The sequence below is a fragment of the Podarcis cretensis genome (genome assembly GCF_951804945.1).
Source record: "Podarcis cretensis genome assembly, chromosome: 15".
Lineage (NCBI taxonomy): Eukaryota > Metazoa > Chordata > Lepidosauria > Squamata > Lacertidae > Podarcis > Podarcis cretensis.
This window is the reverse complement of record NC_137185.1, coordinates 41,479,654-41,502,801: the sequence shown is the minus strand read 5'-3', so window position 1 is coordinate 41,502,801 and position 23,148 is coordinate 41,479,654. Positions and strand designations below refer to the sequence as shown.

The window sequence follows — 23,148 nt, the reverse complement described above, 5'->3', positions numbered from 1 at the left end:
GCATCCTGCTATGCTGTTCAAGCCTGTATCTGCCAACTTGAAAGGCAGAGCAGGTGTGACCTGGGAGTGTGTCCCTGCCATGGATGAGCCTCCATCTCCAGCATGATTTGTGGTTGGTTCCTGTATAATTTGGACAATTGGCTTTAATCAAGAGGTGCTCCTGGACCAACATTTGCTAATAAGTCAGCTGCCGAAAGGACTCTGCTTGGCTCTTTGAAGGTACTGTATTGGCCTGAATATAAGCTGCACTTTACCCCCAAATTCTGACCGTGAAAAGCTAAACTGCGGCTTATATTTGTGACCCTACAGTATGCAGCCAGTAGCGCAGGGCAAACAGCGCCGGGAGCGTGTCAAAGCGGCGCCAGCCTTGTGCATGGTCCCTCGTCCTCTCCCTTGAGGCTGGGAAAGGAGAGAGCGAGGAAGGGGAAAAGCTGCCGGCAACACAGTGTGCCCCCCCAGTATGCACCAAGGAGCAGCAAGGAAGCGAGCGGTTTATATTTGGGTATTTTTTCTTCTTTTCTTCCACCCCGTCCAATTTTAAAGTTGCAGCTTATATTTGGGTGCGGCTTATATTCAGGCCAATACGGTATCTGACTGTTTTCTTTGAAGCTTGAGAATCCTTACAACAGCTGGGAAAGGAAGGGGGTGGTTTGTGCTTTATTATGGTTTTCGAATAGTCTCCTTTTTTCCTGTCCTCCCCTGCATAATGAAAAGGATGTGTGTAGCCGCTGCTATGTTATTCTGTTTGTTACTTTGAAAAAAAGGGGAGAGGCTTTTGATTTATGCTCAACAAGGAATTTAACAAGCCTTTACTATGCGCTCCCCCAATCGACTGAGGCTGAATGGACTTTATTTAAAATTATTCCTAGACTGCTGGGCGGGGGGATGAACTGCTGCCGAACAGATGCGGCAAAGAGGTTGAATTTGAGAAAAGATCTTGCTTTTAACTGTGTGCCGAGGAAGAACTCCAGAGTGGAACTTTAATGGCGGAGTTTGGATAGGCATTCTGTGAGTTATTGATGGCTGCAGCTCATACGCTAATCAGTAAACAGCTCATACGCTAGTCGGTAAACAGCGGAAGATGTGGAATGTGATCTTGTACCATCTAGATAAAGACTGCAAAGAACTGAACAATGGAAGACAGTAATTAACTCTCCCAGCACACCAGGTCTGGAACAACAATGTATATGAAGGACTACACACATGAAACGGACTACTTATTTATAAGGTGTAATGGAGGTGCTGTTTGTAAGGTGAAAAAAAGCGGCCAGCTGGAAGAATGGTTTAACGGCAAGTGAAGGATGTCAGCTGGACTCTAAACAAGAAATGATGCAGCTATGTGAGGAAATAATGATGATCATATGTTTGGGAAAGGAGCAGGAAACCTGATCTTAAGAAATTGTATTCAATTAAATTAATTTGGTTTGATTCGTAATAATTTGGAAAATTAATAAAAAATAATTTAAAAAAAGAGAAATTCATAGTTCCCCCATAATTTTCCCCATGCAGACATTTCTATATTATAACAAATCATTGTCACTTTTTTACTATTTCATATTTAGTCTCCCACTCCAGTAACAGTTTATAAATCTTAGAAATTAGTTTATCATCTTTTCCTATTATTTTTTTTTCAAGTTCCGAACTCATTTCCCCAAATCCCGTTTCTTTGTGTCTTTTAAATAACTTGTTCACCTGGAAGTACTGAAACCAATCTATAATATTATCCAATACCTCTCCTTTTTTCCAGATGAACCTTTCCCTCTTTGAACTCTATAAAATCCTTGTAAGTAGCCCATCTGGTATCGATATTTAACCTTTTCACCGACACCACCTCAAATGGTGATATCCATCTTGGGGGTTTTCTCTCTAATAGATCTTTATGTCTCTGCCAGACAATGTATATGCTTCTTCTTATAGTGTGATTTTGAAATCTTTTGTGCATCCTTGCTTTGTCATAGTGCAAATAGGCGTGCCATCCAAAGCGTAGGTCAAACCCTTCTAGATCTAAAATATTGGTATCTCTTAGCTCCATCCATTCTTTCATGCAGCAGAGGCAAGCTGCCTCATAGTAAAATCTAATATCAGGTAGGGCAAAGTCCCCTCTTTCTCTTGTGTCTATCAGGTTTTTGTATTTAATGCAGGGGTTCCCCCCCCCCCCGCTAAATGAAATTTGTTACATATTTCTTCCACTGTTTAAAACAGTTCGGGCTATTTATCACTGGCAGTGTTTGAAATAGGAAAATCATCTTGGGCAGGACATTCATTTTAACTGCAGATACTCTTCCCAACAAAGACAGATCTATCCTAGACCATTTATCTAGGTCTTTTTTTATTACATTGCGGATTTTAGAATAAATATACTGGAAAATGTTTAGATTCTTGGCTGATAGCCAGATCCTCAGATAGTGTATTTAATTTTTTGCCCTTCGTTTTGATTCCTGAAATATTCTCAAGTCTTTCTCTTGTAGGTCCAGGTTTACGACTATCATAGAATCATAGAATCATAGAATCATAGAGTTGGAAGAGACCACAAGGGCCATCGAGTCCAACCCCCTGCCAAGCAGGAAACACCATCAGAGCACTCCTGACATATGGTTGTCAAGCCTCTGCTTAAAGACCTCCAAAGAAGGAGACTCCACCACACTCCTTGGCAGCAAATTCCACTGTCGAACAGCTCTTACTGTCAGGAAGTTCTTCCTAATGTTTAGGTGGAATCTTTTTTCTTGTAGTTTGGAACCATTGCTCCGTGTCCGCTTCTCTGGAGCAGCAGAAAACAACCTTTCTCCCTCCTCTATGTGACATCCTTTTATATATTTGAACATGGCTATCATCTCACCCCTTAACCTCCTCTTCTCCAGGCTAAACATGCCCAGCTCCCTTAGCCGTTCCTCATAAGGCATCGTTTCCAGGCCTTGGACCATTTTGGTTGCCCTCCTCTGGACACGTTCCAGTTTGTCAGTGTCCTTCTTCTATCATTTTGGTTAGGTCACCTACTTTGCAACACAGAAGGCAACTACAGCATACCTGAGAGATGGACCATCCAGCCTCTGCTTAACGTCCAGTGAAGGCACTCTGGTCCATTCTTACCATCTCCAACAGCTCTTGCCATGAGAAAGCTGCTCCTAACATTTTGCTGAAATCTGCTTCCCTGAAATTTCCAGTCATTGGTTCCATACCCTCCAACGTTTCTCATATGATAATAGGGACGTCCCATTCCATAATGATAATTTTACTATTTATACCTCACACATCTTAATGTGTAATGGAAAGAGCTTCCCTCCTCTGCACTGGAATCACTGATTAGCATCAGCCTGTGTTGAAGTTGTCAGCAGGTCTATGCATCTAACGTTTTACAGTCAAATGCTACCATTGCTCAGGGGCGCCAACTTGCCCCCCACATTGAGGAGGCGAGGTCATGTGATGTGTTAGGTTACACATTTATGCCCTCCAGGCCCAGAAAAGAATAAGAGAATGCAACATAGACCCCTGGGGTTGGCAGACAGTATGCAACCTCTGGATTGGCTATGGCTGCAATCCTGTAGACAACGGAGTTTGCTTCTGAGTAGGCATGTATAGGTCTGCATTGTAAGTCTGGTATAATATTGGAAACTTTTCCTTTTTTCGTTCTGGAAAAAAAATACAAATGCAAACAGAAGATTTGAAGAATCGCAATTTTAAAAAATTTAGATCTATTTTTTGAAAAACAAAGTAGTATTATGCATTTAACTTTGACCAAATTTAACTAAATTAAGCAAAGAAGAAGAAGAAGAAGAAGAAGAAGACGACAAAAACAAGATCCAAGAATACAATATAACCATTGACAATAGGAAAAAATACAATAAAACAATTCTGGGATCCTTTGTCCCTTTTCTAGGGAACACAGCATGGTAGCAACGGTGCTCAAGGGATGCAGGTTTGAGAACACACACAGTTTACAGGTCTTTTTGGCCTGGCCCTGACGTATGAGCAGCAAATTTAAAATATAATTGTCTAGATCAATGTTACAGGATGGAACAGGTGTCTTAAGTGCTTCACTGCATGAAAATGAAATCAAAAAGCTGCCAAGTTTTGGCATGATGAGCTAGCACCAAGGCTGATCCGCATCGCTGGGCACTTGCTGAGGCCCCCGTAGGTCCCACTGCCAATTTCGGAGCTTCCTGGACATGAACCTTCTCCTCCTCCTTGTGGTTTCTGGCTGATGTCCTGGTATCTCTAAGTGGAGAGAAGGGCAATGGTGTGAAGGGATCATGCCTGACTGGCTGAAGGGGCTCCAACACAAAATTAGTTCGTGTAACTGCTTGTTAATAAAAGAAACACGATGTTAGCTCTTGCTTCAAGGTACTGAACCCAAACTTATTATGTGGTGTCAGAAGTGGAGGTCACAAGGCTCCTGAAGCCTACTTTTTCTAATTGCAAAGTGTTTGATTAGATACTCAGAAAGAATCTTACGTAACACATCTGCTTCTGTAGAGGTGAGGCATCCACCCTTGCCTTGTTGCAAAGTTGTTTGGTTGGGATTTTTAATATACAGTCATTCCTCGGGTTAAAGTTGCTTCAGGGTGAGCATTTTTGGGTTGCGCTCCGCGGTGACCCGGAAGTAACAGAATGCGTTACTTCCAGGTTTCGCCACTCGTGCATGCGCAGATGCTCAAAATGACTTCATGTGCATGTGCAGAAGCGGCGAATCGCGACCCACAGATGCGGGTTGTGTTCGCTTCAGGATGTGAACGGGGCTCCGGAGCGGATCCCGTTCGCATCCAGAGGTACCACTGTACTTCAACTGAGAAAATGAATGCTCAGCTGAGCAATTTGTGTGGGAAATTTCTGTCTTGTCCACCTTCCCTTGATGCCCTAAGTAAGCACGTGCTTATTTTGCTTAATGGTTAATCCAGCCCTGCTATGGGGCCTTTTCAGTTTGACATAGGGCCTTCGTATGCTTTAATCCAATCCTGATCCTGACTCTCCCTGGTCCACATCCATCACCAGTCCAGCTCTGCACCCTCCATGAGTGTCTTACCTGGCTGGAATGTGTCACTGAACTCTGATAACTTTGAACTCCCCTTTGGGCTGGGGAGTCAGATGTCACAAAGGTGGCCGGGGGTAACTGTGTGTTTGAGGGGACAGGAAAAGGGAGGCTTGAAGCAAGGGTTTCTGGGCAGAAGGAGGAGGGAGGAAGGCTGTGATCCATCTTTGAGGGAAGCAGCCTGAAGGGCACTTGTGCTTGCTGTAGGAGCTGGGCATCCCCCTTGCAAACTGAAGGTGTAAATAGGCGAGTAAATCCTATTTCTTAGAGCACTGCAGTCTCTGCCGTGTCTCTGCTCTCCAAAGGGGCACAGACCCTGTGTGTCTGCCTCTGGCCCCATGTGCGCTTGCCATTGCTTGCCAGAGAGAGGGAGGGGCAGACACCAGGTTTTTGTAACACTATATACTCAGGGGCACAGGAAGGGGGGGGTGGGTCGCCCCAGGTGCCATCATGGAGGGGGTGACAAATTATCAAGGAACAATTACTGCCGTACTAGGGTGGTTCATAAAAAACTTTTTTAAAAAATAATGCCTGCTCCAATGGTCTTATCTGACTACAGTAGGCATTATGGAGCTATATATGAAACTTCATGCATATCAGTTCATATCTTGACCCTCCTCCACGAAAAGAGCTGTTTACTTGGCTGTTTTCCTATGTCGCGAAGGCTGAAATTTCCATTCAGGGGAGCAGGGTCAAGACTGGCCAGCTGGGTTGGGGGCGAAGGCAAGGCCAGGCCCAATCTCCTCAGCCTAGTCTCCTTTTCTTCACCTAGGCGACTTTCCGGGCTGCCAGGGAAGCCTGTCAAGGCCGCTGCCTGGCCTGCACACCCTCTTCAGGCCCTGATCCCCCTGCGGAAAGCCTCTGCTGCCCCCAAAAGTGGAGCGTGGGGGACAATGGCAGTGCTGCCACCTTCTTTTGCCCGCGTGTGGCGCCAGGAGGAGCAGCTCAGTGCCGCCCTGGACACTCGGCAGGCCGGCCTCCCCTTTGCCCCCAGCCTCCCCTGCATGAAGCTAGCGCCCCCAAAAGCAGCTGTGGCATTAAAAGAAGAGGAGAAAAATCAGCAAAGCAATTCTGTGGCTAATTGAACAATTCCTTTAAATAGGGTCTATTCATGAAGTTCACACTTTCGACAACCAGTCTGATGCTTTTGCAGACAAATATTCCTAGACACAAGACTTTTATTTGTTATTTTTTAAGCCCTTTCAGTCTCCCATCTCGATGCTAAGTACAGGAAACTGTACATTCCCACTCCTCTCCCCAAGGCTGGATTATTGACTTCTGTGTGCTTGTGTATCTGTGTCTCCCTTGTATCTATTAGGGACTATTCTCTCGCCTTTCCTTTGATATCTATGCTACTGATTACTTCTGCCGTTTTAATTTTAGAGAAAGTGTTTAATTTAAAGATGTTCTGTACTATAGAAGAACAGTGGTAACAATACATTGAAGACAAGTAAATATTTTGGGGAGGGCGGTCCCAGAGCCCTAGTGCCACCATCCCAAAAGAGGATCAAATGGGCGGACTTTGGCACTCTTTTCTCCTCCCCTCCCCCAATGTCTTTCCCTCTATCTGAGCTGGCTCCCTGCCTGTTACGTTACATGTGGGGAAACCCGTGTGGGGTTCAGTCTTCAAGCTGCTCCTGCGCACGCCTGACAAATCCGCCCCATTGTCAAAATTTACCTTTCCCCCCACCTCCAGTCTCCGTTGTTGGGTGTCTTGGCTGAGGGGGGATGGATGGCCAGAAGATGGATGGCCATCAGTCAGGGATGGTCTAGTTGAGATTCCTGCATTGCCCCAGGGAGTTGGCTAGATGACCCTCAGGGGTTCCCTCCAACTCTACAATTCTCCGGTACAGGCTTGTGCAGAGTTTTAGGTACAAGTTGGATGCAAGGGGTGCATAGGATTGCAGCCCATCTTATGCACCGTTGGCTCAGGAATAAGTCCCACTGCTCATGATGAGACTAGATTGCTGCTGTGCAATCCTATTTTTTAAATAAACATTTTCCTTTTCAGATAACACAGAGCACAAAGAAATCACAATAAATAAAACCTCCCCTTCAGTACAGTGGTACTTCGGGTTAAGTACTTAATTCGTTCCAGAGGTCCGTTCTTAACCTGAAACTGTTCTTAACCTGAAGCACCACTTTAACTAATGGGGCCTCCTGCTGCCGCCGCACCGCCGGAGCACGATTTCTGTTCTCATCCTGAAGCAAAGTTCTTAACCTGAGGTACTATTTCTGGGTTAGCGGAGTCTGTAACCTGAAGCGTATGCAACCTGAAGTGTATGTAACCCGAGGTACCACTGTAGCTTCAAGCACTACTACAGGTTCCACATAATATCTGTACTGCGTTGTTTATTGTGACAGCACCTGCACTTTGGAACTCCCCGCCTATTGCAACTAAGCACATGCCTTTGCTAGACGCCTTTCGGGCACCTGCTAAAAGCATTCTTCTTTAAGCAGGCTTACCTAGATGCTTAGGAAGTTGTAGTAATTTTAATCTTAATATTTTAGCTTTTGTATGTTTTAAAGTAAAATTGTTAATTTTTCTTTATTTTACTGCTGTGGTTTTTTTTTTGTTTTTTGTTTTGGTAAACCACTTTGCAGGTTTTTTAAAAGAAATAAAAAATAAATATGAATAAAATATCACAAGCCAAAACACAATCCATCCTGTAGATTTAAATATCTGTCCATAGTCGCCTACTTGTTCTCAGAGGCCCAGAATCCACATTCCTTTGTAAGAAAATATGAAATAAAGTAAAACCATTTTTGCAGTCAAAACTAAAAATAAATAAATAAATGGGGGGGTTGAGAAGAAATTTTCCGCACCGGGTACCACCTGACCTTCCTTAGGGCCCCCTCCACTGTCAATGTTTGGTGTTCAGCAGCAGGAGTTTTTGAAGGAATCCTGTAAGCAGGGCCAGTTGGGGGGAGGGGTTGCAGGGGGCATTTGGCCTGGTGCACAACCTCAAAGTGGGCCTCAGATTTAGTCACTTCTTAATATTTTTGGTATTTGATTCTTCTCTCAACTTGTTTCTACCTGCAGCAGACCAAAATGTGACACCCACTCTCAGCTTAGAGCTGAAAACTTAAACAAATGAGAGATGTGATTTGGTAAAAGACATGGTTCTTTTTTGTTCGCAGATATTTCATCATATTTAATTACATCTCACTTCTTTGGTGTGTGGCACTATTTTGTTTTGTGTTCCATCATTTTTAATTTTTTATTCTGCCTAAAGCTGGAAGTGGCCTAGGTCTCTCTGGACCACTGAAACCGGGTGTCCCTGATCATTGTTCTTGCTGGCCAGGGCTGGGAGCAGCACACAGGCACTCAAAGGCTTGGCCAGTATTCTCTGTAAAACAGACTGCAAACATACACACAGAGGAACCATGCCCCAGAACCTTTTGCGATTTGCAGTGTTTCTGAAGAAAATTCAAAAAGCACCATAGACAGTAGAGTCTGCAGTGAAATAAGCACTCCAGCATAAGTTTGCGATGAGATAACATTCTTTTTATTGTTAAAAGAGATATAGCATAAATATCTACAGGTAAATATAACAGTTTTATACTTTTCATTTATTCCCCCTATTTATAGCTAACCCTATGTTGTAAGCATCCCAGAAGCATTCAGTTAAAAAAACCACATAGAATATGCCTAAGAAAATAAATATACACAACGTCCCCTGCTACAGTTTAAAAAAAGCCAGTCACAGGACTGGTACCATCCCTTAGCCATTGCTAGTGAGCCTGGCATGGGTTGCGTTTTAATATGACTTCGATATCTCCGCCAGATAGGGGGGTTTTCTTCTTCATATTCAGATGTCACAGAAGAGAAGTGCTGTCTGTATTTCATCTTCAGCTTTGGGTTTTCGGTGTCTGTGACACTTTCTGGGTCATTTACAAATTTTGGCTTGGAAATGTTTATTCCACTCATTTTCCAAATATATTTTTCACCCAGAACCAGAGTTCCGCTTAAAAGCTGCGAAGCTGCAGCAAGAAACCCAATATAGATGGCCATTCCAGCACGTTGTTCTGTGGGAATCGGAGGCACTCCCAAAACCTCCGGAAGCGGAATTCCTTCATTTGTTAATACAGAATGAAGAATCCATGAAATGGAAATCAGTACACAAGTACCCGCTGCCAACTCTATCCTTGCTCCAGTTGAAAAGAAGCTATCAATGAAATTTTCGTCTTTTCCCGGCTCAAAGATGTTGCATAGAGCAAAGGCCATCCAAAGAACGGTCACCGCATTGGCCACTGAGGCCATTGGCATCAAGTCCTGGGCCACGATGATTTCATCTGGTAGGGACTCCTCATCATTGAATGGTATGCATATCATGTTAGTTTTCTTCATAGTAACTCTTCCGACAGAACAGGCACCCCAGATGCCAATGCCCACAGTGCCCTGCTGGATGTTGCCCATGATTTTGTCCACTTGCCACACTCTCCAGTCAAGGTTGGCAGATGTGGAGCAGATGCTCATTAGGCAGCCCAGGGCAGCCAGGAGAAAGGCAGCGAGTTGCACGCAGGACACCCTGCACAAGAGGCGGACTGGGAAGGACCCATCATGCGCCTGGGGTGGAAGATCCGCTTTAGCGCTGGGAAGGCTGGCGATAGAAGGCATGCTGGAGAAAAAGACAGACAAAAGATAACCGTTAGATACTTCGGCACAGTATCATATGGACATCTCCTAAAGTTTGAGCAAATAGTGATGTGCAGCTAAAACAATGCCATCATTCTAGGGCAAATTCTGCATTTCCCACCTTGAGGCATGAATCAGTTCTTCAACCAGTCTTTTTCCAGAGCGAAGGTTTTTTCCACGTCTTTCTCTTCCAGCGTCTGACCTAGGACAAGACCTAAAAAGAGTGAAGCTGGTCGGAGCACCGTAGCAACTGCTCCTTGGAGTTCTAAGGCAGTTAGAATGCAGCTTGCTTTGAACGCTCAGAACACAGATCATAACACCAGGGTACTGGTCATTTGGAACATTTGGCAACTGCTTGGAGGCAGTATGCATTTGAATACCAGTGTGGTTCTGCAACTTTTAAGAGACACTTTTTTGTTAGATGTGAGCTGATGCAAAGATTGGATACAAAATGTGGAAATAAACACCCCAGCTGCCAGTTCCAAAGGAATGAGCGAGCAAGATTTGAAATAAACCAGGGGTCAGCAACCATTTTTAGCCATGAGCCGGTCCACCATCCCTCAGACCATGTGGTGGGCCAGACTATATTTTGGAGAGAGAAAAATGAACGAATTCCTATGCCCCAGAAATAACCCAGAAATGCATTTTAAATAAAAGGACACATTCTACTCATGTAAAAACATGCTGATTCCCGGACCCTCCGTGGGTCAGATTAAGAAGGCGATTGGGCTGCATCCAGCCCCCATGCCTTAGGTTGCCTACCCCTGGTGTGAGCGGTCACAGAGGGCAGGGGGGCACTTCCCACTTCATGGCACACACCACCCCTGGTCTGATATAAATGTGGCAAGCACAACCACCTTGCGCACTATTGCAGATCACAATTTCTGAAACTCCAGGGTGATAAGAAACAGTTTTATATGGGTGTAGTAGAATTGGGCAGGGAGCATGGCTGGAAGGACTGGAATCAGCTAGTGGAAATACAAGGAACAATGTCAGCCTTTAAGCTAGACATGGGTGCTCAGGTTAATATGTTGTCCGATGATTATGAAAGACTCCAATTTAGGTGAAAAATACTTTCAACAAGTACTTAACTAATGGACTATTACTAGTAAAGGGACACCATATTGGCAGCATCAGATACAAAGACACTGAATATAGCTTGCCATTTATTATAATTCCTAAAAAGCTGACTCCAGTTCTGGGTTTGGCAGTGCATGACAAACTTAGCATGATTAAATGGGAACTGGCCATGCAAGACAATGGGAAACAGGAATATGACACACTGATTTTGTGTTATCAAAATATATTTAAAGGACTTAGCTACTTTCCAGGTGAACATACTATCCAAATAAATATAAAAACTACCATATTTTTCCATGTATAAGACAATGCTTTGTCCTTTAAAAATTTAGTCGAAAATTAGGAGTCGTCTTATACATGGATGGTGAATCTCAGTGTTGGTGGGGCTCACTGCGTTGCTATGCTGGTTCTGGTGCTTTGAATAATTAATAAAATACCAAAGTTGTTCTGTTTGATGTTTAAAATATTGATTTCTTAATTTGGGGTTCAAAAAAAATAGGGGTTGTCTTATAGATGGGGGCATCTTATACACAGAAAAATACGGTAATGTCCTTAGAGATCCATCCGTGCAGAAAAGTGCATTTTGCACTTTGTGACAAACTCACAGAGAAGTCCTCAATAATGGGTTTTTTACAGGTCATAAAGAAGATTGAGGAACCCACAGAATGGGTGATCCCAGAAGCCTTAAGGCCATTAAGATTGAGTATTTCAAACTCCCCACTAGAGAGAAAATCATGGCACAATTTACAAATGCTCACAGAGGACAACCCAAACACTTCACAGTCAATACCCCTTTGAGAGGTATTACTTTCTGTGACACCTATTTGATGTTGCTTCAGCACCTGACATGTACTATAGTACCATACACATGATATATGAGCACACCGATGGAATTGACACTTCAGTAGATGATATTGTGTGGTACTCTGTCAAAGGTGAACATGATCTATCGCTTGGGAAGGTCTTAGATGCAGCAGGAAATTAAACTAAATAAAGAACATTGTGTTTTTGGGGAGATGTTATCTCTACTAATGGGGTAAAACCTGACATAGAGAAGTTTGAGGCTACTGGAAATATACCATGACCCTAGTCCAAGAAGGATGTGGAATGGCTTCTGAGGTAGTTAGCTAACTAGTTCTTGTCTCAAGACATTGAACCTAAAATTATTACATTATGGTGTAGAGCAGGACTTCAGGTTGGCTCCAGGTATGAGGGGCTCCTTGACGATGTGCCTTCTGGGTCCTGTCCTATGTTGGTAACCTGGCCTGGCTGTGGGTTTTACTCGGCTGCTGAGCTGTCAATTCCCAGCGCAGGCAGTAGCCCAGGGGTCAAAAATCCTTTGGGGCCTGTGGGCACATTTAAAATTTTGAGAAAGGGCTGTAGGGACTAGTTAGGGTGTGTGGCATGACACAAAATGGCTGCTGTGAGGGTGTGGCAAAACACAAAATGTCTGCCACATCTAAAAGAGCAGGAAGAAAATGCCAGGATGACTTAGTAGTGCACACTTCCCCCTCCGCAAATCCATCCTAGAGTTGCCATATTCTGAAGAGCAAAAAAGAGGACACATTTGCTGTGGCGAGGGGAGTGGGTGCAGGAGCAGGAGTGGGTACCAGGGTGTGTGCCAGGGCACACTGTGGGCAGGGTGCGCATTGGAGCAACATTGGAGGGTGCTGGGGGGGAGGGATGCAGCAAAATTCATGTATGCAAATTGTGGGGGAGAGAAAGAGAGACGGACACCACACAGACACACTGCCACCCCCTGTGCGTGTTACCCCCCCCTCGCTACCTTGGACAACACTCTCACACAGGCACACACTCCCTCACAGTTAAACACACTGCCACCACACACACTGCCACCCCCACATGCTTCCCCCTCCTCGCTATCTTGGGCAGCTTTGCAGCTGGGCCGCCCCAGCTGGAGGGCACGGGGTGGGGTGCTGCTGGCATAACCCAAAGCAAACAGGAACTGAGCAAAGATAGCAGTCTCTCCTGTGTTTTTGAGGTGATATTTACTGAGACCACTTGTGGGTGTTATGGGGAGGTACTGGTAGGCACTCTGTCGCCCATGTGGTGACCCAATGGTGACCGATGTATAAGCTGTTGGGCTTTGCTGGAGTGCTGGGTTTCCAGCAGTTCCCCAAAGGCCCAATGGGCCTTCTTTAAGTGGGAGGGCCCGGATCGTGGAACCCCCTACTTTACGAGTCCTGGTTGGACTTGTCTTTAATGGGTCTTCAGTGTTTTGTTAAACAAGCATTGGGGGTTAATATATGTTCCCCCATGCTACTCACAGGAATTCGGTTTTAACCTGATCTTGAGTTTTAATGGTATTTTATTTTTCCCCAGTTATCTTGTGACTGAGCTGCCCGGCATAGTGCCTAATGGCAGGGTAAAAAAACAAATTTGCAAATAAATAAACGAGAAACTTCTGTTTGTGATATGGTGAATATGTAATGGCTCTGCCTGTAACACTGAGCCATAGAATCAGCAAGCAAGCGTGCAGGTACGCAAGACAAAAATCGCAGCTGCTTTGCTGCTGCTGCTGCTGCTGTGGTACCCGAGATTAAGCCATAGTTGTGTCTGAACTCAGGCTAATGGTTTGCCTTGTTCCAAAGAGACCATAAGCTGTAACCATGGTTTGTGTGTGTGTGTTACTGCTTTTTTTTTTTTAATTGTGCACTCATAAAGATATTGGAGTAGCTATAGGTAATCCCACTTTCAATACTTTTTGTGTCTGCAACACTTTCAGAACGAACCTATTACTTTGTGTCCAGTCAGTGTATGTCCCACCGTTCCCTGCTGAAATCCTCCAATTTTTACACCACAAATGTTCTAGTTAATTTTTTTGTCTTGCTTCTGTGGGAGTGCCCCTCCAGAGGGCAATAATGTAGTATCAGTCAATGTCACAGAACAACTAATAAACCAGAATTATGTACGGAAGCTCCAGAATAAATGTACCACTCAGTGGCAGAGCTTCATGTTCTGGCACTGGGGGGGGGGGGGGGCGGAGAGCAGGTGGGGGCGGGGCTGGTGTGCATCCAGGGGGGCGTGGCACATCACCTGTGGGGGCATGGCACCCAGCGCAGGTGGGGGGGGGACAGGAGCAGCCATGATGGCACCCCACCGGGATCGCGCTGCCGGGGTGTGTGTGTGTGTGCTCCCCCCGCACTCCTCTTCCTCCGCCAATGGTACCACTGTGTTGCAGAATCTTGCAAGCAAAAACAAAACCACTAGTATGGAGGGCCCTGTTTTAAAATCATTATGATGACGATAATTTGCAGGCTTCCTACAGGCATCTGGTGGGCCACTGTGAGAACCAGGTCTATTCTTGGCACTAGTAGGGAGTGGGTGGCACTGTGGTCTAAACCACTGAGCTTCTTATGCTTGCCGATCAGAAGGTTGGCTGTCTGAGTCCGTGCTCCTGCCAACCTGGCAGTTTGAAAGCATACCAGCACAAGTAGATAAATAGGTACTGCTGCGGTGGGAAAGTAAATGGTGTTTCCATGCGCTCTGGCACTCATCAGTGTCCTGTTGCACCATAGCAGTTTAGTCATGCTGACCACATGACCTGGAAAGATGTCTGTGGACAAATGCTGGCTCCCTCAGCCTGAAGCCAGATGAGCTCCGCACCATAAGGTCAAGTTTGACTGGTCTTAACCATCCAGGGGTCCTAGACCTTTACCTAGATAGTAAATTTTCCTAGGTTTACTCAGTGTACTAGCCAAAACTTGATTATCAAAGGGCAATTAACATGCATGTGGGAACTGACCAGCCCAGATACAAATTTGTAAGACACACTTTATTAAAAACAATGCCTTGGAAAGCATGTTCATAGATAATTGTATGTCGTTTCACAATAACTTGCAATTTCTATTTTGGAAGAGGCACAAACGTACGTTTTGGATGGATGGGGAGAAAGTGTTAAAATTAAAAATTAAATGCACCAGTAAAGCTAGTATCAACCAAGGAGAAGAAATCGGAGGTTCGTCTAGTCTAGCTCCTTTTAACATCCTCCATCATGGCCAACGTCTTTCATGGGTGGATGCCATTTCCTGCTTCAAAGAAAAAGCCAAACAATACCTTTTCAACCCTCCCCTCAAACTAACTGATCCAGCAGTTAGCGGCTGCGAATGCAAATGCAGCCAAGCGAATGCAGAAGCCGCTTCTCTCCTCCCCACGACAGCAAGGGATCCAAAGCGTATACGCATTATCCCTCTCTCTGTATATGTCTGGCTGGCAGAGAACAGGGCGTGGGCAGCAGCAGCAGCAGCAGCAGCTCATCTGCAAGACTGCGGATATTCTCTCTCTCCTTCCTGCTGCACCAGGATGCAACTGAAACCAGCACTGGAGCAACCCTTTGAAGGGCACAGCCGGAAAGAAAACTGGGTCCCTTTGCAGCATTTTTCATTTTATTAAAAAAGCCATCACCCGAAGGACAAGGATAAAGAGAAGCCCCGCCCCGCCGCCGCTTCCTTATTGGCACTGCAGCCCAAAGCACGGCAACGGCGGCGGCGGCGGCGGCGGCGTCCTGCCCGCTCCCTCCTTAGCGCGCCCTGCCTTCCAAGTCGCGGCGAGCCCGCCGAGGCTGCAGCTCGCTGCCGGTTGGCTCCTCCACTGCGCCACTTTGCATGTTGCCGCTCTGCTCGCTCCCCATTGCACGGCGGCGGGGCGGTATTTGCATGCGGCCGACGCCTGCGGCCAATCAGGGCCCCGCAGCCGGCCGGCCCCACTCGTCTGTGGAGCACAGGGCGTGGCGCGGCGCGCAGGCGCGGCAGGACCTTCCTTGTGCTCGGGCTTTGATTGCTGCCGGAGAGGGCTCCTCTCTCCCTCTCTCTCTCTCTCTCTCTCTCTCTCCCGCCTCCTCGAGACTGGGCTGGGTTTGGAGCAGAGGGAAGAAAAGGCGTCGCACGGGGGGATCGCGGCTCCTTTCTCATCCTTGCGATTTTTTTTTTGGGGTGGGCGGGTGTGCAAACGACACCGCTGCACGATTGCTTTTCAAATATATATATATATGCTGCATCTGTACTTTTAAATATTATTTCTTGCAAGGAAGACAAGCGCAGCACTGTTTACGTGCCCTTTTCAAAAATACGAATAACACTCTTGCAATTTTTAAAGCAAACGAGCGCTTTCTTGGGGGGGGCAACTAAGAGAATCTGCAGAAAGTAGGGGTTTTATTTATTACTATTTTTTTTTAAAGAAAGGTTGCGTGGGACTTGGTTTCCCCGAGATGTCTTACCAAGGGAAGAAAAACATTCCACGCATCACGGTGAGTTGCAGGCTGGGGCGACGAGGGGGGCGCGTGGGAGGGCGACGTGGATCAAGCCCTTTGTGTGTGCATTAAGGGGGGGGGAGGCGGAGAGGCTTCTGCAGGCAGCGCGCTCAAAAAAGCCTTTGATGCCGCCGTCGAGATATAGATAATGATAATAATAATAAGGAACATGATGGGGAGGGAAGGTGGGGAAAGCTGGTGCAAGCGGGGGAACAATGGTTGCCTTGAAGTTGCGTAGCGGATGCAAACGTGAAGAGCTTCTCCCCCCGCGCTCTGTTATTTGTGGCCGCCAGGAAGATGCTTTTATCTTGCCACCCCCGGATAGTCACAAGCCGATTGCAGATTTTTCAGTGTACATGCCTGAAATAATAAAACTGGACACAGAAAGGGCAAGAGAGAGAGAGAGAGAGTTGTCCTGTGACTGTACGTTGTTTCATAAGCCCATAATGAATAGCTGCTCTTAGCGGTCTTGAAGGTCTGTTTTGTTCTTCCTTTAAAATACAATTTAACTCTACGCATTCATTCTGCTTTGTTGGATGGCGGGGGAGAAATGGGGTCCGACGGGGTGACCCTCTTGGCAGCCAGGGTGGGCAGTTGGGTGGTCGACCTGAAGGTGTAGCTTCTGGTCGTGGTTGTGGCAGGCGAGCCAGTGGGTGTATTTTAAAAATTATAATGTCTTTTAAATTTTACTATATGAAGCGAAGATTGAGAAGAACGTGGTTGCGATGTTGGGAGCTTTGGCAAGTCTGCCCCACCCGCTGCCTTTTTGGGTGCTGGTGAAGGGAATGGTTGAGTGGTGGGCTTGGCTGGTGTCTTAAATTTCTCTTCTCTGCCCTCCCTTTCTTGATCTCCCCCCAATTTCGCCCTCTTTATTCATACAAAGGAGGCAAGTGGGAGCGGGTAGGGGCAAGGTTGGAAGACAAACCTAGGTCTTTTTCCTTCCACCCCACCCCTTGCAGGAAGTAATGGCGGTGATGGCTTGGGTGATTTGAGCAGAAAGGGGCTGGCCGCTTGGCTGTTCATCTTTGCTGTCCCTCCCCAGCAAGGAAAAATTGGGAGAGGGCAAGGAAGTGAATAAATGGTTGGTACAGGAGTCCCTCACCCTCTGCAGCATGCTTCCATTCTCCCGTCCACCCACCTTTCCCCATCTTTATCCAAGATGAAATAGGGTTTCTTCTCCCCACTTTGTCTGTCAGAATCTCCCCATGTTCGTTCCTGCAGGGAATCCGAAGGGGGACGGGCAGACAAGAACAGTTACATAATAAAGTCCTAGTGTTCGTTATTGCAGGACCTGATTGCCATGCATGGATTTCGAGATGCAGAGGCACAAAACATGTACACAGCACAGTTGGATGCAATTGCAGTATATATATTAGTAGGAGATGCAGCTCACTTCTTAAATTAATACTATAATGTGCTCTAAGAAGCAAGAGGCTTAATTTCCTTCTTTTTCCTGTTACTTAAGTGACAGCTAGACATGACTGGGACACATCTCATCATGCCAAACCTTTTTTCTTTGAGTATTAAAGCTGAGAGTTGTGAAGAAATTTTTAAGAATCCGAACAAAATGTTGGGTTGGACAGCAGTCTCTCCCTCCCTCTCTCATGTCAAAGAATCTTTTCAGTCAATTGGTATTTTCTCATCGACTCTTAAAATCTAAAGCCTTTAAAAAAATACATTGGAGCGACATTAAGGTTATACTCTAGCATGAGGCTGATAGCAATTCAGGCCTTCAGCTGTTTGGTACACTTGTTTTTTTCTGCAATGACAGCAGTGCTCTAAGATAAAAGGGTGAAATGTATAAAGAGTCTGATCTAGTTTGTTTCAGTGTGTAAACCTAGAATAACTGCAGGGTTAATGGAGTGACAACAGTGGAAAAGCACTGACCACGTGACTCTGCACAGAAGTGGATTTTGCCAGGAGCAACACTTCTGCATCCAACAGTTATTAGAAGGGTGGAATTATTAGGCCTGGATGGGGTTTGAAATTCATTTTGACTAGTGTCCTTCAACCTTCCAACTCTGCGATTCATTTTGTAACTCTTAACTTGCAATATGGGTACTGATTTTATGTATTTATTTTTATCTTGTTCTTCCACATTCTTTCTCTGCTCTTTATCCAGTCTTCTATGCTCCTCTTTACAAAATGTAGTTGTGGCACTCTTGGTGCAATCTACTTAATCTAAAGTCATGGCTCAGTTATCGGTTGCAACTCTCTGGTTGAAGGCCAGTGACCCAACCCCTTGAAACAAGACAAGTTTCAGTTAACCCAATCCTTTAGAAACTAGGGTCACATCCACAGTATACATTTACAGACCTCACAGAGCTACAATTCCTGGCACTCTTAACAAATGACAGTTCCCAGGATTCTCCATCACCGTTAAGCTGGTATAAGAGTTCTTTAAATGTATGGTATGGATGTGACTTAGCTCACGTATTCCACACTGTAGAGGGATCATAGGACTTCTTCAGAAGTGTGCATGCACACGAAAGCTCATACCAATAACAAACTTAGTTGGTCTCTGAGGTGCTACTGGAAGGAATAATTGCTTGATTTATCTTGAAGAAGAGCAGTTTTAGCTCAAACACCTGAAGGGCTTTCACACGGAAGCGGCCAATGGCATCTTTGCTGCCCCAGAAGGTAGGACAAACAATATGGGCCTATATGACGTGAGATTTCAGTTTAACATTTTGGAGGAAAGTAAATCATTTATGGGGTGGGGAGCGGACTGTCCCTCCCAGAAGGCCTTCAAGCAGAAACTGGGCAATTTGCTATGCTCTAGGTTTGGACTTCCTGTTAATGGCCAACCAGGCCCTCTTCTCCAAATGCCAAAGAAGGCCCCCTCCAATTCCTACGATTCTCAGTCATAAGAACATAAGAAGAGTCAATCTTGGTGAGTTTCATAGGCACCTGTTTGTGGGTAACTGTGCCTTAGAAAACCAGATCTAGATTATTCCAGGGAGTGAACGTATCATGCTGCTTAGCAGTGATGATGACACGTCTTTTTGGCAAAAGTGTTGGGAATCCAAGATTAGTGTATAAGAGGTTGCCACCACGGAACATTTCAGATGTCTTCTTTGACTTGTGGACAGGGTGCCAGGTGCATTTTGCGCTTAAAGATTCTCCATTTGTGAGCACTTCCAAAAGTCTGGGTGCCATTTTTTGCGCCTGGGTGACACTCAAGAATTACTAAAACCTATGTGCTTTGAAACCACGAAGTATATGTTAAGGATAGACAATATGTTAAGGAGTTTAACAATGAAGAGTAGAGTGTTTTGAAAACTGAAATATGGTACCAATATTTTATTGTAAACACCAAATTAAGCATGAATTAACAATTTCTGCTAAAAATGTGATATTAACAATGTGTCACTTATGTGAAATGTGTATTAATTCATGCTTATCAAATTAATAAAAAAAAAGTGTTGCCAGCCCCCTCCCCCGTGGTGACTAGACATTCTGTTTTGATGCCCACAGCCCAGGTCCCAGAAGTCATTTGGCTCCTAGCTTTTCTGTCCCAGTTTCTAACACTGCTTTCAGAGCAAGTTACAGTGCAAAGTTGAGGATGGATTCAAATGTGTGTGTCTGAGGCCGTATCTGCACTGTAATAGGGGCTGAGGTGGTGCTTGAATATGTGTTCCCTACTCCCCTGACAAAGCTACGGTTCTGAGAGTGGTTTAACAATCCCTCTTCCGGGGTAACTGGGAATTGTGGCTCTGTGTGGGGAATAGGGATCTCCTAACAACTCTCAACACCCTTAATAAACTACAGTTCTCAGGATTCATGGGGGGAAACCATGATAGTTTAAAGTGCTGAGATACTGCTTTAAATGCAGATGGGGCCTGAATCTCTGCTGAAAAGAGGCCTATGGCCTCTTGCATTTTGTGCCATGCATCTTGCATTTTGCACCTGCTCCATAGACTGACAACCCATCTGCAGCAAGAGTGAGTAACCTGCGTCCCTCCAGATGATGCTCTATGATGTTCTTGGCAAATACAGCCCACTATCTACAGTGGTGGTCCCCAGATGTGGAAGTCCCTCCCTGTGAATATTGCGTGTGTCTCTAACACGAGTGTCTTTTCAGGGCCAGTTAAAGGCTTGCTTCCGCCCCTCCCCCAGGCCTTTGGCACATTAGTGTTAATGATACCCACAAACTTCTGTTAGTGGTATTTTTATGGTTTTAACAATGATTTCAGATTGTTTTGATGTTGTGGAATGATGATTGAAGGTCAAGAGATAAGAAAAATGATTGGATAATTACATAAGATGGACAGTCGCTAGTCATGTGACTCTTGACCACAAGATTGCCACTGTGCTGAGAGGATGGAGGGAGAGGTCCCAGTTTGATTGGAATAAGGCATGTGATTTCTTGCTCACGTGACTGGTTGTGAAAACTTGCTCTAAAGTAGAATAAGGCTTTTACAGCCTCTGGTGTATCAATTTTTATGTTGTTGTTCCTAGCCTAAAACCATAGGCTAGGATGTATGATTAGGCCAATGCCAAGGAAGTGGGTTTACTCCTTGTAGTTGGTCCTACCACTCTGGCTCCCGATTGCAGCAGATCCCACCTAAATATTCTCTATATAACCACCATGGGTCATCTTTTGGTTTTCGAGTGAGGGTAAACCTAGATCCTTGGAGACTCAGGCAGAAGTTGAGCAAATAATAAAATATTTATTTTACAGAACAAAATTGATAAAATACAGGATGTGTCAGCTGATAAAGGTCTTTCAGGAAACAGTTAACTTATTAATCATTATACTAAACCTAGTAGGTGTTACTGGCTTCTAAACAAGGTAGTAAACACACAGTTGCTTGATTCAGTTATTACTCCTCATTTAGATGTTACAGGTTTCTAGACTAGATGGTAAATGCTCAGCTTATTTCCAGTTATTTTGCTTCAGTTTTTAACTTAGTTGTTGTATAGCTGTTACAGCTTAATACATTGGTTCTTAAACAAGGTGGAACTTTCTGTCAGTTTCCAACCTTTTCTTAATCCCACTCCTGAGGTACTTCCAGCAGTATAACAGACTCAGCGGATCACTACACCCCTCTTAACTGGTTTGGGAGTCTTTTCCTTCTAGAAGATCTCTCTCTCCTGACTGACATGGGACTCAAGGAGACTGTATCCTCACAGCTTCTACTTCTCTAACTCAGCCCTCCAGTTAACTCCTGACTAAATACTTTCTCAAGACAGTATTTTTGTATCTAAGGTCAGAGGCTTCCTTCTCTGACTGCAGATAATTTCCTCAGAGTGGATGTTGCACGCATAGATCCGAACCAACTCTCCTTCTCTTCCTCTTGCTCTCTCTTCAGCCTACTCTATCTGAACCCTCCCTCAGAAACGGCTCCTTTTATTTTCTCTCCCGAAGTGCTGGTCCATCTCCCTCTGACCAGCTGTCTTGGTAGCAATCGGAGAGATGCTGCAGCCTCTGGTGGAATTCCAAGGCACTGCATCACCGGACTGTGGTCTGGCTCAGCTGTCTGTCACACTCCTCTTCTAATACCTCCTAGAGGGATAGCTCATTGTAAGGCGGCCAGCTTCCAGGGAGGCAGCTTATACTGTTTCTCTCTTAGGGATAGACAGTTTCTTTGGTAAGACTAAAGATTGGACATGGGGGGGGGGCGTCTAAGAACTGAAGAAGAGCCTGCTGGATCCAGCCATGGGTCCATCTAGGCCAGCATCCTGCTCCCACAGTGGCCAGCCAGGTGGCTATGGGAAGCCCAACATCAGGACATGAGCACAACAACACTCTCCCCGCTTGTGATTCCAGCATCTGGTATTGAGAGGCATGCTGCCTCCAACCTCGCAGCTAGAACATCTGCAAAAACCTTGCATTCTTTCAAAGCTGCAATTCCATGTATGCTTCTTGAGCCTAAGCCTTTAAAACTGAAGTGGAAAAATGTTTTATTTTATGTACTCATTCAACAAAATGTATATACTACTTTATTGTAAAAAGAAACAAAGCAAACCTTTAGAACAACAGCACAACTTCCCAGTAAACATGCATAGGTTCGGATTGTAATAGTTGCTTGAACCTTGCACATGAGCATTTATTTTAACCAGCCTGCTTTGTGTTGCTCTCCTGTTGTGCAGCTATTGGTTTCTCAGCAAAGACAATTAATCTGCACGGTTGCTTCTTTCTTCCTTTAAAAGCAGTTGAGTTTAGTCTCTTCATTTTTAAGATGCTGGGAGCAATTAATGGCCACAATGTTTGTTGCACATTAGTATGCTGTTTTATTTTTGGGATCCATTATTAGAGATGCTAAATCAAAGGGACTGGATCACACTTTCCCAGCCTCGTGCTCACCAGTTGTTTTAGACTGCAGCTGCGATCATCCTTGATGGGTTTTTAAAATAATAATTTTTTAATTAGTTTTTAATTACAGTCCAATAACAGCCTCATTATAACAATACCAACTTATAATACAATTATTAATACCAACCATTCAAGTAGCAAATTATATAATTTAGTTAAAGTGGCCCCCCGTGTGCTAGATTTGATGATTTCATAATTTTCTTTATTTCTGCATTCCTAAATCTTATTTGTTTTAAGTACATTCCAGTTATAATAATCCGTTATACAGCAACTGGAATATTAATAACTTCCATTCCTGCTGACACATTAAATTATTTATAAAACTTTAAGTGAGGAACTCAAACTATATCCTTGTTCTTCCTGTGTGTGGCAATTATTCTGTCCATGGTGTTTCGTCCTGTCCTTGTAAGATGTTATGTCTTTCTTTCCCCCAATTGTTGCTATTATCCATCATCTCATTGTTATTCCAGAAATTTCTCCATCGCTTTGTCTCGTGCTTCATTGTTTTGCACTGAGAACTTTAACAACAGCTGCAAAGTCGCTCTGTCCCAGTAAATAAACTGTTGACACCATTTCCCCCCTCAGTCTGGGAAGAAGAGTGGTCTATCAGACTGCAGATGACTCAATAAAGAACCTTATCAGTTCCTTGGCAGCTCACAGACTCCTTTCATCCTTCCTTCCAGCTGAAGATATATCTTTCCAATTAAATTAAATTCCAAGTCCTCTTAGCATTACTCTGTTCACTTTGAGACTCCTTAGGGTAGTGATAAAGCGGGATATCAAATCCAAACTCTTCTTCTTCTTCTCCTTGATAGATA

General features: G+C 44.8%; 2 protein-coding genes across 9 annotated transcripts in view; one reads left to right on the top strand and one right to left on the bottom strand.

Annotated features, from left to right (window-relative positions):
- DPYSL2 (dihydropyrimidinase like 2) overlaps positions 1–23,148 on the top strand; it is an 89,547-nt gene that overhangs the window by 15,817 nt on the left and 50,582 nt on the right. The window contains exon 1 of one of the 4 annotated variants that reach the window (XM_079955044.1): positions 15,543–16,008. The exons of 2 other annotated variants lie outside the window; for them this stretch is intronic. In XM_079955044.1, coding sequence (XP_079811170.1) covers positions 15,970–16,008 — 39 coding nt within the window. In that variant the 5' untranslated portion in view covers positions 15,543–15,969. Of the gene's footprint in view, positions 1–15,542; positions 16,009–23,148 lie in introns of those variants that run through there. One more of the 4 variants, XM_079955045.1, reaches the window with a different exon arrangement.
- The window catches only part of LOC307203924 (claudin-34-like), a 91,160-nt gene continuing 76,406 nt past the window's right edge, over positions 8,395–23,148 (bottom strand). For 4 of the 5 annotated variants that reach the window (XM_079955214.1, XM_079955215.1, XM_079955213.1 and 1 more), the window contains one exon: positions 8,408–9,645. In XM_079955214.1, coding sequence (XP_079811340.1) covers positions 8,676–9,645 — 970 coding nt within the window. In that variant the 3' untranslated portion in view covers positions 8,408–8,675. Of the gene's footprint in view, positions 9,646–23,148 lie in introns of all 5 variants that reach the window. The other variant, XR_013833387.1, reaches the window with a different exon arrangement.